At 44.1% G+C, this 15099-nt stretch overlaps 2 protein-coding genes across 2 annotated transcripts; both read left to right on the top strand.

The window, feature by feature from the left end:
* The first annotated feature begins 6251 nt into the window (after window positions 1–6251).
* On the top strand, window positions 6252–7287 carry LOC136551032 (thioredoxin H-type-like). The gene is made up of 3 exons (XM_066542628.1): window positions 6252–6416; window positions 6602–6727; window positions 6908–7287. The coding sequence occupies exons 1-3, from the start codon at window positions 6324–6326 to the stop codon at window positions 7067–7069; spliced, it is 381 nt and encodes a 126-aa protein (XP_066398725.1). The 5' UTR covers window positions 6252–6323; the 3' UTR covers window positions 7070–7287.
* A 4859-nt stretch (window positions 7288–12146) lies between these two features.
* On the top strand, window positions 12147–12922 carry LOC136551031 (thioredoxin H-type-like). Its single transcript, XM_066542627.1, has 3 exons — window positions 12147–12271; window positions 12455–12580; window positions 12761–12922. Exons 1-3 carry the CDS (start codon window positions 12179–12181, stop codon window positions 12920–12922), a joined length of 381 nt encoding a protein of 126 aa, XP_066398724.1. The 5' UTR covers window positions 12147–12178.
* The last annotated feature ends 2177 nt before the right edge of the window (window positions 12923–15099 follow it).

The raw sequence follows: 15099 nt of genomic DNA, 5'->3' as shown, positions 1-15099 counted from the left end.
AACAGATGACAATGGGTATGAGGAATTCCCTGAGGATTATTAGGCTTGTGGTCAACCAGTTGACCTTCCCTGTGATGAAGTCCCACGAGAGAGTTATCTTTCTATATTCCGCTATGTGATATAAGACTAAGTTATATTATGGATCTTGATGTAAGAGACACCGTGATGATACTTTATATAATTTGTTAGCTTGTGTGTGTGACTGATCCCTGGGCACACACAAGTTTTGTGCATTCAATTTTATCCTTAAAATTGGGTGTGACAGTCCCTCCAACCGGGAGTAAAAGTCTACTCCTGGCTGGAGGCTCTGTCCGGGACTAGAAAGGGACCTTTAGTCTCGGTTGATATCTCTAACCGGGACTAAAGGTCCCCTCCTATATACCCCTTCTTCCTCCCCGAGCCTGAGCCACTTCAACCTCAGTGTTCTTGCTTCATCGTCGGCCTCTCTTCTTCCTCATCGCTGGTAATCACAAGATTTCTTCGATTCCTCCATCGATTCTTCGGTTCTAAAGGTTACCAACTTTATACTCTCATGTTTCATTAGTAGCATATCTCATTTTGTGGACTAGATATATGTGGTTTTTTATGGTGGATTTTTTTATTGGTAAGCCATTTAAGCTCAAAATCACTTTAAAGTTTGCATATTTGGATGAAGGAAGGTTAAAGTATTCAAAACTAGTATTCAGCTTTTATTTCTAGCATGCATAGCACACTTCATGGTTTAGAGATATAGAGAATTTTAGAGTTTTTTTTATTTTATTTGTTTATAAAATGAGAAATTTATATTATATTAAAAATGAGTATAGAGAGTAGATGGCAACTGCTTCCGGGTCCTCGACCTCTCATCGGGTTCCAAAGCGACTGAGGCCGGACCTCCCTCTCATTGCATGCGGCAAGTATGAGGAGAAGATTGTTATGGAGTACCGGGTGAGGAAGGAGTGTCCCAACAAGGACCGTATCTTCTACAAGTGTTTGGATCACAATATGAGTTATTTTGTCGCATTTTATGATTATGGTTAATTTATACTTATTTTCATGATGATTGTGATTAAAATTCTAATTTTTTGTTTTAATTTCAGTGATATGGCACTGGATGTTCAGGCTGGTACTGGGAGGAAGAGTATATTGAACACGTGCAAACTCTCTTGCATAGGCGGCTACGGCGGCTGATGAGGCAGTGATCCTGCGGAAGAAGCCCATAGATATTGAACAAACTCATGATCTGTTTGTTTTAGTTGGGATTGGTTGTGAAATCCTTATGCTGCTGAAGTGTATTTTAACTTTAGTTTTTTTAGTGGTTGTTGGGATTGTCTACATTGTAGTGAGACTTTCATAAATTAATACCTTGTGTGGTGGTATGCATGTCATATAATTAACTAATTATGTTCTAGGTTTTAATATGGTATGTATGCCATGTAATGTAGATGAGCCGGCATTGGATGTACAATGCTGATCACCGCTCCCGAGAGTTCATTGAGGCTGTGTACTCTTTCTTACATGTGGCCGAGGCAAACAAACGCGATGGTTTCATATGCTGCCCATGTGCCATATGTAAGAATTTGAAGAAATATGCTAGCTCAAGGAGTCTTCATTCACACTTATTGAAGTCAGGTTTCATGCCGAACTATATTTGTTGGACGAAGCACGGAGAAACCGGGGTTGTAATGGAAGAAGATGAAGAAGAACAATGGGAGGATGATGACATTATTGCTGAATATGGTGCCTTCAATGGGGGAAGCTGAAGAAGAGGTAGGGGCAGAAGATGAGCCCACTGATGATCTTGGTTAGGCCATTCGTGATGCACAAAGAGAATGCGAAAGTGAAAAGGAGAAGATCAAGTTCGAGCGCATGCTAGAGGATCACAAGAAATTGCTATACCCAACTTGTGATGCAGGGCAGAAAAAGTTGGGTACCACACTAGAATTGCTGCAATAAAAGGCAAAGAATGGTGTATCTGACAAGGGATTTGGGGAGTTACTGAAAATCCAAAAGAAGATGCTTCCGAAGGATAACGAATTGCCCGCCACTACGTACGAAGCAAAACAGGTAGTCTGCCCTTTGGGATTAGAAATCTAGAAGATACATGCATGTCCTAATGACTGCATCCTCTACCATGGTGAGGGGTACGAGAAGTTAGATGCATGCCCGGTATGTCATGCATCGCGATATAAGATCAGGCGAGATGACCCTGGTGATGTTGAGGGTGAACGTCCCATGAAGAAAATCCTTGTCAAGATTATGTGGTATGCTCCTATAATACCACGCTTGAAACGTCTGTTCAGAAACAAAGACCATTCAAACTTGTTGCGATGGCACAAAGGAGACTGTAAGGTAGACAATATGTTGAGACACCCTGCTGATGGGTCCCAGTGGAGAGCAATCGATAGAGAATTCCCGAAGTTTACAAATGACGCAAGAAACTTAAGGTTTGCTTTAAGTACGAATAGTATGAATCCTTTTGGGGAGCAGAGCAGTAGTCATAGCACTTGGTCTGTTACTCTATGTATCTACAACCTTCCTCCCTGGTTATGCATGAAGCGTAAGTTTATTATAATGCCAGTGCTCATCCAAGGCCCAAGGCAACCTGGCAACGACATCGATGTGTACCTGAGGCCACTAGTTCAAGAACTTCTACTTTTGTGGAACAGACCAGGTGTACATTTGTGGGATGAGCACAAACAGGAGCACTTTGACCTACGAGCATTGTTGTTCGTAACAATCAATGATTGGCCTGCTCTAAGTAATCTTTTATGACAATCAAACAAGGGATATAATGCATGCACGCACTGTTTCGATGATATTAAAGGTATATTCTTGAAAAAATGTTGAAAGGTCGTGTACCTTGGCCATCGTCGATTTCTTCCTGCGAATCACCCCCTAAGAAAGAAATGCAAGCATTTTTAAGGTAAGGTAGACCACCAAACCAAGCCGGGCAACCAAACTGGTGAGGATGTACTCAATATGGTCAAGGATGTAAAAGTAGTATTTGGAAAGGTACATGGTAGCAAACATGTTCCGAACGATACCGACGGTCACGCACCCATGTGGAAGAAGAAGTCTATATTTTGAGAGCTACCCTATTGGCAAGTCCTAGAGGTCTATAGCGCGATCGACGTGATGCACCTGACGAAGAATCTTTGTGTGAACCTGTTAGGCTTCATGGGTGTGTATGGGAAGCCTAAGGACACACTTGAAGCATGATAGGACCTGCGGTGTTTGAAAGAACGAGACAACCAGCATCTAGAAAAGACAGATGATGGACGCCATTACTTAAGTCCTGCCAGCTACACTCTTAGCAAAGAAGAGAAGAAAAGCATGTTTGAATGCCTAGCAAGAATCAAGGTATCATCTAGATTCTCCTCGAATATAAAGGGTATAATAAATGTGCCAAAGAAGAAATTCCTAAACTTAAAGTCCCATGACTGCCACATGCTCATGACGTAATTGCTTCCAGTTGCATTAAGAGGAATTCTACCTTCAAATGTACGTCTAGCCACCGTGAAGCTATGTGCATTCCTCAATGCAATTTCTCAGAAGGCAATCGATTCAATGGATCTAGCTAAACTACAGAATGATGTGGTTCAATGTCTTGTCAGCTTTGAGTTGGTGTTCTCTCCTTCCTTCTTTAATATCATGACACACCTCCTAGCTCACCTGGTCAAGGAGATTAGCATTCTCGGTCCTGTGTTCCTGCACAACATGTTCCCCTTTGAGAGGTTCATGGGAGTCGTAAAGAAATATGTTCACAACCGTGCTCGGTCAGAAGAAAGCATCGCCAAGGGATATGGAACAGAGGAGGTCATTGAGTTTTTTGTTGACTTTATTCCCAACCTTGACCCGATTGGTGTTCCTGAATCGCGACACGAGGGGAGACTAAGTGGAAAGGGGACACTAGGGAAGAAACCATATATTGGTACATAGGACAATTATTTTAATAAAGCACACTACACAGTTCTGCAAAACTCCTCCTTGGTGGATCCGTATATCGAGGCACATAAAGAGTTGCTCCGATCCAAGTTTCCAGGGAAGTCTGAAGCTTGGATTACGCGTCAGCACATGGAAACTTTCAGCGACCTTGCGAAAAGAATGTCAGGGTGATGAGAGTATTGATGAGCAATTGTATTTGTTGGCTAGGCAGCCATCGTGGCATATCCTCACATATAAAGGGTACGAGATAAATGGGAATATATTTTACACAGTAGCTCAAGATAAAAGGAGCACCAACCAAAACAGTGGTGTCCGCATAGATGCCACCGACCCTAATGGAAATAAGCAAACATATTATGGCCGCGTAGAGGAGATATGGGAACTAAACTATGCACCTACTTTTAAGGTACCTTTGTTCAAGTGCCAATGGGTAAAGGCTGGAGGCAGGGTAGCAGTCGACAACTAGTATGGAATGACAATCGTGGACCTCAACAATATTGGGTACAAAGACGAACCGTTCGTCCTTGCCAAGGATGTGAATCAGGTGTTCTATGTCAAGGACATGTCTACAAAACCAAAGAGAGGGAAAAACAACAATGACCCAATCAATGAGCCAAAGCGCCACATAGTTCTTTCAGGGAAAAGAAACATCATCAGAATTGAAGACAAGTCAGACATATTAGAAGATTATGAAAATGATGACCGAATTCCACCCTTCACAGTGAACAAAGACCCAAGCATCCAGCTAAATGATGAGGACACTCCAAGGTTACGTCGCGATCATAACCAAGGGATATACGTTAAGAAGAAGTTCACTACTGTGCCCACTTGATATATATAGTGATGTTTAATAGTGTGTATTAGAGGTATTATGTAATAATTATGAATTCAGAGATGTTTATTAGGTGTTTCCTTTTTTTCTATGTTCAGATTAAATTTGTGTTTGATGGTGGGATTTCCATGTCGCACAAAGCAAAAAGCAAAAGCAATGCATCTGATGTGAAAAAAATGTTTTAGTCCCGGCTTGATATGGTGATGTATTAGACCTATTATGTAATAATTGTGACTTCAGATTTTTTTGTCGTGTTTTCATATTTTCTACGGTTTAAATGAATTTTCTGCTTGACGGTGGATTTCCCGTGGAGAATGTGTGATGAAAAACCAAATGATCAACATTAATGAGCAACCCTGCCCAACCGTGTTGCCTATCGAACCAATCCTGAGGAGACTAAGGAAATTCAGCGGCAAGTCCAAGACCTTTTGGACCACGGGTATGTACGTGAAAGCCTTAGTCCTTGTGTCGTTCCTGTACTTTTGGTTCCTAAGAAAGATGAAACTTGGCGTATGTGTGTTGATTGTAGAGCCATCAATAATATTACTATTCGGTATCGTCATCCTATTGCTAAGCTAGACAACATGCTTGATGAGTTATCTGGTTCTATAATTTTCATGCGCTTAATGCACCACAGATCAGAGAAGAAGAAAGACTGAACCGGAGCAGGATTGAAGCAGGTGAAGGGTCTGTACATTGAAGCAGTGTTGAAGGAAGCAGAAGATGTAGGAAGCAGGGGCAGCTGTTCTTTTTTTTTTTGTTAGTTTTCTGTTAGAGTTGACTGAAAGAAGCTAGAAGATTCAGGGAGAGGTGGTCTATGTGTTTCATTTTTATTTATGCCGTATATTAGATGGAACCTTTTAATATTCCTTATTCCTCTGTTTGAATGATGCACTGAGAAACCTATATGTACGTTTGAAATCTCCACTTGGTCTGTATGTTTGAATGAGCGAACTGTACGTATGTTACTTGATATCTCCACTTGGCGAAGAAGTGTCATATGTCAAAGTTTTTTGCCTTTGTAAAACTTTGATGCGGTTACTGATTCATGTTCTTTATGTGGAAATCTTATGCATGCTCTTATAGCTTGATGTTGCAACTTTTGTGCAAAGTCGTATTTGATGTTTTATAAAAGAAAATGTACAAAACGGTAGCCGGTAGCAAGCAAGCCGTGCTCTTGTTTAAGCAAGCAACCAACGAGAAGCAGTAACCTCATCGTGCTCTTGTCTAAGTAATCAACCGACCCATACTATCCATTGGTGCACCACGGTACACAGCAAATGGGTCGATGGATCAGTTACGGTTCGATCCAAGGTTGAACCACCCCCATCGTGACACCGTATGTAGAGATGGAGCTCAAGACCCCGGAATACGAATAGCACCGGGCCGGGATCGGAGCCGCCGCCCAAGCTCCCTCGACCCCACACGTTGCTGCGCCTATAAAAGCCGCGGCTCGCGCCCCAGGTTAGGCCAGTGGCCACCAGTCAGCCGCCGAGAGAAAACCTTAGTCAGCATCAGAAGCTAGCTTTCGATCCCAGCGAGGAAGAAGAAGACAGCGAGAGGAATGGCGGGCGCGGCGGAGGGGACCGTGATCGCGTGCCACACCAAGGAGGAGTTCGACGCCCAGTTGGCCAAGGGCAACGAGGCCGGCAAGCTGGTACGTACGCCATCGATCTGTCTCCCTGTAATTTAATTTTGTCGATAATATGCCCGCGCTGTCTCTTCAACGTTGAGTTTTTTGCTCCTGTTCTTGTTACTACTAACAATTCTTTCTAGCATTGATGAGCTTACTAATTTGTCAGCAACCTGTTTCATGTCCTCTACCCGGCGTCGATTGATCAGGTGGTGATCGACTTCATGTCCCCCACGTGCGGTGCTTGCCAAGAGATAGCCCCGGTGTTCGCGGCGTGCGCTAAGGAGTACCCTACTAAAGGTGTCTTCCTCAAGGTCGACATTCTCGAACTGAAGGTGAGTACGTACGGTGTCGGTGTCGTCCCAATAATAGCCAATATATATAGGTGATTAATTAATTAATTCACCAAATCATGTGCATGCATTTGGTTTCAATTCAACCCGGCCCCATGATCGATCATGTCGTCGTCGTATGCTGATCATGCTAGGTGTGTTTCCTTGTTCGACGACGTACAGGAAGTTGCTAAGAGCTACAACATCCAGGCGGCGCCGACCTTCGTCTTCATCGGGGACGATCTGACGCTGGAGAGCTTTGTTGGTGCCTATCCAGATAAGCTCCGCAACACCATCAAGGAGTTCATCGACAACACTTCTGCAGCCTCTGCGTCGTCCGCCTAAGGAGACGTATAGCAAACTAAGTATAGCATCTATCACCAGTCGTCAATAAGGGCCAACGAATGGCGTGGTAGCTAGCAGGATGCACCGCCATTATCGATCAGTTTGGTCGTCTAATTAAATAAGTGATTATTGTGTACTCTTATGTTCAGCTCGGAGTCGATATGTTGGCTCCCGCGCTGGATCGGTTATCCATCTGATGAGTACAGAATGTATGGAGATACTTCTGACTGGAGTTGCAATAATCCGGATGTCTGCCTTCATGTCTCTACGAGCATGACTGAATGAAACACATGATGATGACGACGCTGAGCTACTTGTATCCTTTGCCCCAGGCTCATCCCCAGCACATAAAGCTAAGCCATATACGGTGACAGTGAATTATATTAATACTCTTGTTACATTACGTAGGAAACTTTAAATAAAAGATAATAAGACGTTAAGCCCTAGAGTTTCTAGACGTGGATAAAAGATGCACAATTAATAAAATCAAAGAGTAAATTTTAGTAGCGGTCCTAAAACTTGTCCCGAGTTCTCATTTGGGTCTTGGTACTTTTTGAAATTGCACATTTAGCTCCTTAAACTTGTTTCGAGTTCTCATCCCGGTTGTGGAACTTGCAAATTGCACGTTTGGTTCCCTAAACTTATCTCAGGTTCTCATATATGTCTCGGTTTCGGTACATGCAAATTGCACACTAAGGTCCCAAGTTCCTAAAATTCTCATAAAAGGCAAGTCTATTCGGGACGAGGGGAGTAATTTAGAGTGGCGGATTTTGGCATAGTGATGGACTAGGACTAACAAATAGTCATGTTAGCTCATATCTATAGACTAGTGGACTAACAATTAGTCTGCCTATTTGGATCCTTGGGGTCTAACAAATAGTCAACTAGTTGTTAGTCCTATAAATCCAAATAGGGTGATATGTGGTGGCTAAAAGATATATTACAAATACATATTTTAAAAATGAGAAAAAAAATGTAGAACTTTTGACAAAATTGTATAAGATAAAAAATGTTTCTAAGGGTCACAAAGCTTGCACATTTTCTTTTTGAGAGAACCAAAGCTTGTACATTTAAGACATTATTATATTTGTGACTAGAGTGATTATGTGCTCACTCTAGCTAGTCACAAATATAAGCAGTATATAGAACATTAGCACAGTATAAAAGGTGAAATTTTGATTCCAATTTCTATACAAGTAGCATTTTGTCATGATAAATCTTATAAAAACACTACTCCCTCCGTTCCAAATTATAAGTCGCTTTGACTCTTTTGGTACATCCATTTTGCTATGTATCTACATATAATAATATGTCTAGATACATAGTAAAATTGATGAACCAAAAAAGTCAAAGCGACTTATACGGTTTTTCTAAAAATTTGACTGATATCTAGAACTTAAGACGGAGGGAGTGCATATATCACACACATAAAGAGAGAGGAATCTACCCAGCCCTGTGTTCTCTTGGGCGAAACTATCTTTTCTTAACATACAACAATTAGCTCTGAAAAAAAAGAGCATCCATGCTTCCGTCTTCGGATACAGAGAGGAAGCTTATGCTAGATACATGATCCATTTTTTCTTTCTTAAAAAAATGTAACATGGATGAAGCCTTGCACAAATTTGACAAAATTTGTTTATTACCCACCTATATAATACTATAAAATTGTGTTAAGTAGTACTATTGCTGTATTTTTCAAGGCCAATATCAATTATGAGTAACTAAACAGAATGTATATGCCCTGTGCCGTCTTATCTTACTGGTGGCCTTTCTTGGGCCTCCCATTTTGCACGACAAGAAAACCGCACCTATGGATGCTTGATGCTTCCAGGTATTACACGTGAGTAACTGTAACTGTACAAATTAGATGCGAATGTGGAACTCAAATCACTGATAGTTACACCTCTCCAAATACCAAATTCCTTTGTTCCACTTGCAGAGCACCTAGTAGAGAATATGATGTTCCAAGGATGATGACATGCGTTAGATATCAAGTTCCATTTGTAAATAGTCATTTCCCAACAATAATGTGCACAAATGCAGCTTGATGACAAAATTGAAATAGCAGCGAACTTCTATTATTTATTGACACCCGAGGTATATATGGTTTCTACTTTCTACTCTTTGCAGCTTCCTTAAGTTGGGGTCCATACATTTTATTTTATATATATGAGTAGCTGTTATCAAAGAAACACGGGACGCGCTATACTATATTACTGTACAAAGTAATCGTTGGGTGGCAATGGCAACCACCCTCACCTTCCAATAATATCTCAAATGGTACATGGTGGGTATAGTGCACGACTCATATATAGTTTCCCTTTGCAATAAACTGATATCACTTTATATGTGGGGTGTACTAAGCGTCTAAGCATGACTTAATTGGTCACAAGGGGATATATGTGCACGATGTGGTTCAACTCATTTTCCAACAATGTATGCATAAGTGCAGCTTGATGATAAAACTAAAATAGCAGCAAACTTCTATTCATTGACACCCGATGTATACATGTATGTTCTACTCTTTGCATCTTCCTTAATTAAGTTGGGGTTCGTATATTGTCAATGAAAACACGACAATACCCTAACTCGTTACTACTACAAAGAAGACTTTGGATGCAATGGCAAGCTACCGTGTCACCTTCAAATAATATATCTAAAATGGTCCATGCATGGGTAGTGCATGATACATCCCCTTTGCTACAAACTTATACGATCACGGGGATAAGATAAAGTACAAAGGGCGAAAGCGCCTGTAGCCTATTAGTTATAAGAGTCTCAGTAGCACTTTAAGTCCGGGATTCGACTCCCGTGGGAGTGAATATTTCAGGATTTAACGGCGTTGTGCTTTCAATGGTAAGCGACGTTTTCGTCGCAAGCAAGGCACTTGTGGTGACTTCGTCAATCTCGATGATGCTCATAAAGGTAGGGTTTACGTGCATGCATTCATATGGGTGAGTATGCGTGCGTTGTGAGTGTCTGAGTTATATTGTGCAGTAGCAAAAAACATAAAAAAAGTACAAAGGGTCCAAACTTATCCGATCAACGGATGCGGTTGGAAATAGAAGCCGTCTCTACAAATCTATTTTTAGAGATGGTTGTACTCTAGCCGCATCTGGTACATTTCACGCCAAGATTTGCTCTAGTATATTTCCCACCAAAATTCAAACTGTGTTTGTGATTTAATATACATACAGTTGTTCAAACGTCGAAACACACACCACGTTTGGGTGCCAATGTGCTGAAACGCATTCAATTGGATGCACCAGGACGTTTGATAGTACTCCCTTCATACTCACAAATAAAGTCGTTTTGGACAAGGCTTGGATTAAACATTGAGAATATAAATCATAAATAACTTTTAAGTTGTTGAGTTTGGAAATATGAAAATCATATAAAAAGATTTGTCTTGAAAAATACTTTCATAAAAATATACATATACCACTTTTTGATAAATAGTTTTATAAAAATAAGGAGTCAAAGTTATGCTTTGAAGATCGTTTCGCTGTCAAGACGACTTTATCTTTGAATAATGAGGGAGTATGAGATAATACACGCGTCAATAATAATTTAAGTCAGTACACACTAGGAAATCCAGCATCTTGTGATATATTCTCTATCTAGAGAATTCCTGATCCCAATGATCCACCAAACCAAACACTTGATATGGAAATTTTTTTAACACTTTTTGTAAACTAATTTTAAATCTAACACTGTTTGTTTGTTTTTTTCAAAACTAACACTTTTGGCCGCGCCTATTGCAATGGCGCGGCGAAACGCCTGTGCCGCGCCATGCATGGTGACGTGGCGACGACCGGGGCTGCTGATCGGTGACGTGGCAGGGTCTGCCGCGCCACCGATCTTGCCTCCTTTTCATTCTTCTGCATGTAATGTACGTCATTCTTCTGAAGGGTCATCATGGCTTAGATTTCTATTGACAACTGCAGTGCGTTTTCAATTTTTGTATGCCTCTACAGCTTGTAGAAGGAAATTAATGGTGACCTTTTCTTTCTGCTGGCACCCTTTGTGGTTTATTTTCCTTATTCTGTACATTGAAATACTGCTTTTGCTCCATTAGCAGGCAGTTGTGTACAAATTTGTATAAGTAGTAGTTAGCTTATTGTATGCCTATGCAAATCGTCATGTCATTGTATGCCTATGCAGTGTTGAGGGAATGGATCGGAGCCACAGATCAGAGAAGAAGAAAGACTGAACCGGAGCAGGATTGAAGCAGGTGAAGGGTCTGTACATTAAAGCAGTGTTGATGGAAGCAGAAGATGTAGGAAGTAGGGGCAGCTGTTCTTTTTTTTCTGTTAGAGTTGACTGAAAGAAGCTAGAAGATTCAGGGAGAGGTGGTCTATGTGTTTCATTTTTATTTATGCCGTATATCAGATGGAACCTTTTAATATTCCTTATTCCTCTATTTGAATGATGCACTGAGAAACCTGTACGTATGTTTGAAATCTCCACTTGGTCTGTATGTTTGAATGAGCGAACTGTACGTATGTTACTTGATATCTCCACTTGGCGAAGAAGTGTCATATGTCAAAGTTTTTTGCCTTTGTAAAACTTTGATGTGGTTACTGATTCATGTTCTTTATGTGGAAATCTTATGCATGCTCTTATAGCTTGATGTTGCAACTTTTGTGCAAAGTCGTATTTGATGTTTTATAAAAAAAATTGTACAAAACGGTAGCCGGTAGCAAACAAGCCGTGCTCTTGTTTAAGCAAGCAACCAACGAGAAGCAGTAACCTCATCGTGCTCTTGTCCAAGTAATCAACCGACCCATATACTATCCATTGGTGCACCGCGGTACACAGCAAATGGATCGATGGATCAGTTACGGTTCGATTCAAGGTTGAACCACCCCCATCGTGACACCGTATGTAGAGATGGAGCTCAAGACCCCGGAATACGAATAGCACCGGGCCGGATCGGAGCCGCCGCGCCCAAGCTCCCTCGACCCCACACGTTGCTGCGCCTATAAAAGCCGCGGCTCGCGCCCCAGGTTAGGCCACTGGCCACCAGGCAGCCGCCGAGAGAAAACCTTAGTCAGCATCAGAAGCTAGCTTTCGATCCCAGCGAGGAAGAAGAAGACAGCGAGAGGAATGGCGGACGCGGCGGAGGGGACCGTCATCGCGTGCCACACCAAGGAGGAGTTCGACGCCCAGTTGGCCAAGGGCAACGAGGCCGGCAAGCTGGTACGTACGCCATCGATCTGTCTCCCTGTAATTTAATTTTCTCGATAATATGCCCGCGCTGTCTGTTCAACGATGAGTTTTTTGTTCCTGTTCTTGTTACTACTAACAATTCTTTCTAGCATTGAGCTTACTAATTTGTCAGCAACCTGTTTCATGTCCTCTACCCCGGCGTCGATCGATCAGGTGGTGATCGACTTCATGTCCCCCACGTGCGGTGCTTGCCAAGAGATAGCCCCGGTGTTCGCGGCGTGCGCCAAGGAGTACCCTACTAAAGGTGTCTTCCTCAAGGTCGACATTCTCGAACTGAAGGTGAGTACGTACGGTGTCGGTGTCGTCCCAATAATAGCCAATATATATAGGTGATTAATTAATTAATTCACCAAATCATGTGCATGCATTTGGTTTCAATTCAACCCGGCCCCATGATCGATCATGTCGTCGTCGTATGCTGATCATGCTAGGTGTGTTTCCTTGTTCGACGACGTACAGGAAGTTGCTAAGAGCTACAACATCCAGGCGGCGCCGACCTTCGTCTTCATCAGGGAAGATCTGACGCTGGAGAGCTTTGTTGGTGCCTGTCCAGATAAGCTCCGCAACACCATCAAGGAGTTCATCGACAACACTTCTGCAGCCTCTGCGTCGTCCGCCTAAGGAGACGTATAGCAAACTAAGTATAGCATCTATCACCAGTCGTCAATAAGGGCCAACGAATGGCGTCGTAGCTAGCAGGAGGCACCGCCATTATCGATCAGTTTGGTCGTCTAATTAAATAAGTGATTATTGTGTACTCTTATGTTCAGCTCGGAGTCGATATGTTGGCTCCCGCGCTGGATCGGTTATCGATCTGATGAGTACAGAATGTATGGAGATACTTCTGACAGGGGTTGCAATAATCCGTGTGTCTGCCTTCATGTCTCTACGAGCATGACTGAATGAAACACATGATGATGACAACGCTGAGCTGCTTGTATCCTTTGCCCCAGGCTCATCCCCAGCACAAATCGTGTTGAGACTGGCGGTCTTAGACAGTGAGGAGGAGGCAGTGGCCTTCGCTTGCTACGCTGCACCCCCCGGCAGAGGCACGGGAAACAGGCGCGATAGATGGGCGAGTAAGGGAATGACACGGAAAGCTATGGTTTCATTAATTCATCCACCAACAACCCCCTTTTACTGTTACAAGAGTTCTCTATTTATAGGGCTCAACTACCACATTCACTGAGTTTACAGTAGTATCCCTCAACTGCTACAGTACATTCTTAGGATATTCCTCTACTCGCCTTCCGTCTCGGGGGTAATCTTGCCATGCCGCCATCTGGTACTGGGCCTACATGATCAACCGGCCCATTGGGCCTCAAGACTCGGCGATGGGCTTTAGGGCCTCCGTCGTGGGTCTCCGCTCTATCCGGCCTCAGGATCCGACGACGAGCCTTCGGGCCTCCGCCTCTGGGAGTGCCGGAGCCGTAGGCCTCCGGCATCCCAGGATCGCCGATCTCCTACTTGGGTCTTCGCCCCGACGGGCGGAGACCATGCTGGAGCACCCGCGCAGTCCACGAGCGCCCTCATCAGGTTACCTGCACATACCAAAACAATGTTGGCATTTAATTAGTCTCCTGGCGGAGCGGCCTCCGCCCCAACTGCCGGAGACGCCTGCGAGCCGGCCGGGCGGAGACCGCGTCAGGGCCGTCGCCCGCAACCTGCAAGCCCAATCTAACAAACCGTTCTCTTTCCCGGGTTTGGAGGCATGGGAGCACAACCTCCGTTTTGGTAACAGGTCGGAGATGCCCTCGTAACCTGCTGACTGCGTAGGTTTCCGCCACTTGCGGTGGCCATGTTACAACAGTTCCCCCCTTTTGAGACCGCGGTCCGCCTGAGCATGCCGTGAGCTCAAAACGCCCTAAGCAAGGACGTCCGTGGGGGCAGAGACGTTGAGACTGGCAGTCTCAGACAGTGAGGAGGAGGTAGTGGCCTTCGCTTGCTACGCCGCACCCCCCGTCGGAGGCACGGGAAACAGGCGCGATAGATGGGCGAGTAAGGGAATGACACGGAAAGCTATGGTTTCATTAATTCGTCCACCAACAACCCCTTTTACTGTTACAAGAGTTCCCTATTTATAGGGCTCAACTACCACATTCACTGAGTTTACAGTAGTATCCCTCAACTGCAAAAGTACGTTCTTGGGATATTCCTCTACTCACCTTCCGTCTCGGGGGTAATCTTGCCATGCCGCCATCTGGTACTGGGCCTGCATGATCAACTGGCCCATCAGGCCTCAAGACTCGGCGATGGGCTTTAGGGCCTTCGCCGTGGGTCTTCGCTCTGTCCGGCCTCAGGATCCGACGACGAGCCTTTGGGCCTCTGCCTCTGGGAGTGCTGGAGCCGTAGGCCTCCGGCATCCCAGGATCACCGATCTCCTGCTTGGGTCTTCGTCCCGACGGGCGGAGACCATGCTGGAGCACCCGTGCAGTCCACGAGCGCCCTCATCTGGTTACCTGCACATACCAAAACAATGTTGGCATTTAATTAGTCTCCTGGCGGAGCGGCCTCTGCCCCAACTACCAGAGACGCCTGCGAGCCGGCCGGGCGGAGACCGCGTCAGGGCCGTCGCCCGCAACCTGCAAGTCCAATCCAACAAACCGTTCTCTTTCCCGGGTTTGGAGGCGTGGGAGCACAACCTCCGTTTTGGTAACAAGTCGGAGATGCCCTCGTAACCTGCTGACTACGTAGGTCTCCGCCACTCGCGGTGGCCATGTTACAACAGTTCCCCCCTTTTGAGACCGTGCCGTGAGCCCGAAACGCCCTAAGCAAGGACGTCCGCGGGGGCAGAGACT

Source organism: Miscanthus floridulus, chromosome 4, assembly GCF_019320115.1.
Source record: "Miscanthus floridulus cultivar M001 chromosome 4, ASM1932011v1, whole genome shotgun sequence".
Lineage (NCBI taxonomy): Eukaryota > Viridiplantae > Streptophyta > Magnoliopsida > Poales > Poaceae > Miscanthus > Miscanthus floridulus.
This window is presented reverse-complemented; position numbering and strand designations above follow the sequence as displayed.

Bases quoted from the DNA above. Each gene is read 5' to 3' on its own strand.
- LOC136551032 (XM_066542628.1), top strand. From the start codon at position 6,324: ATGGCGGGCGCGGCGGAGGGGACCGTGATCGCGTGCCACACCAAGGAG. The intron at 6,417-6,601 runs GTACGTACGCCA...TCGATTGATCAG, and splicing joins GCAACGAGGCCGGCAAGCTG to GTGGTGATCGACTTCATGTC. The intron at 6,728-6,907 runs GTGAGTACGTAC...GACGACGTACAG, and splicing joins TCGACATTCTCGAACTGAAG to GAAGTTGCTAAGAGCTACAA.
- LOC136551031 (XM_066542627.1), top strand. From the start codon at position 12,179: ATGGCGGACGCGGCGGAGGGGACCGTCATCGCGTGCCACACCAAGGAG. The intron at 12,272-12,454 runs GTACGTACGCCA...TCGATCGATCAG, and splicing joins GCAACGAGGCCGGCAAGCTG to GTGGTGATCGACTTCATGTC. The intron at 12,581-12,760 runs GTGAGTACGTAC...GACGACGTACAG, and splicing joins TCGACATTCTCGAACTGAAG to GAAGTTGCTAAGAGCTACAA.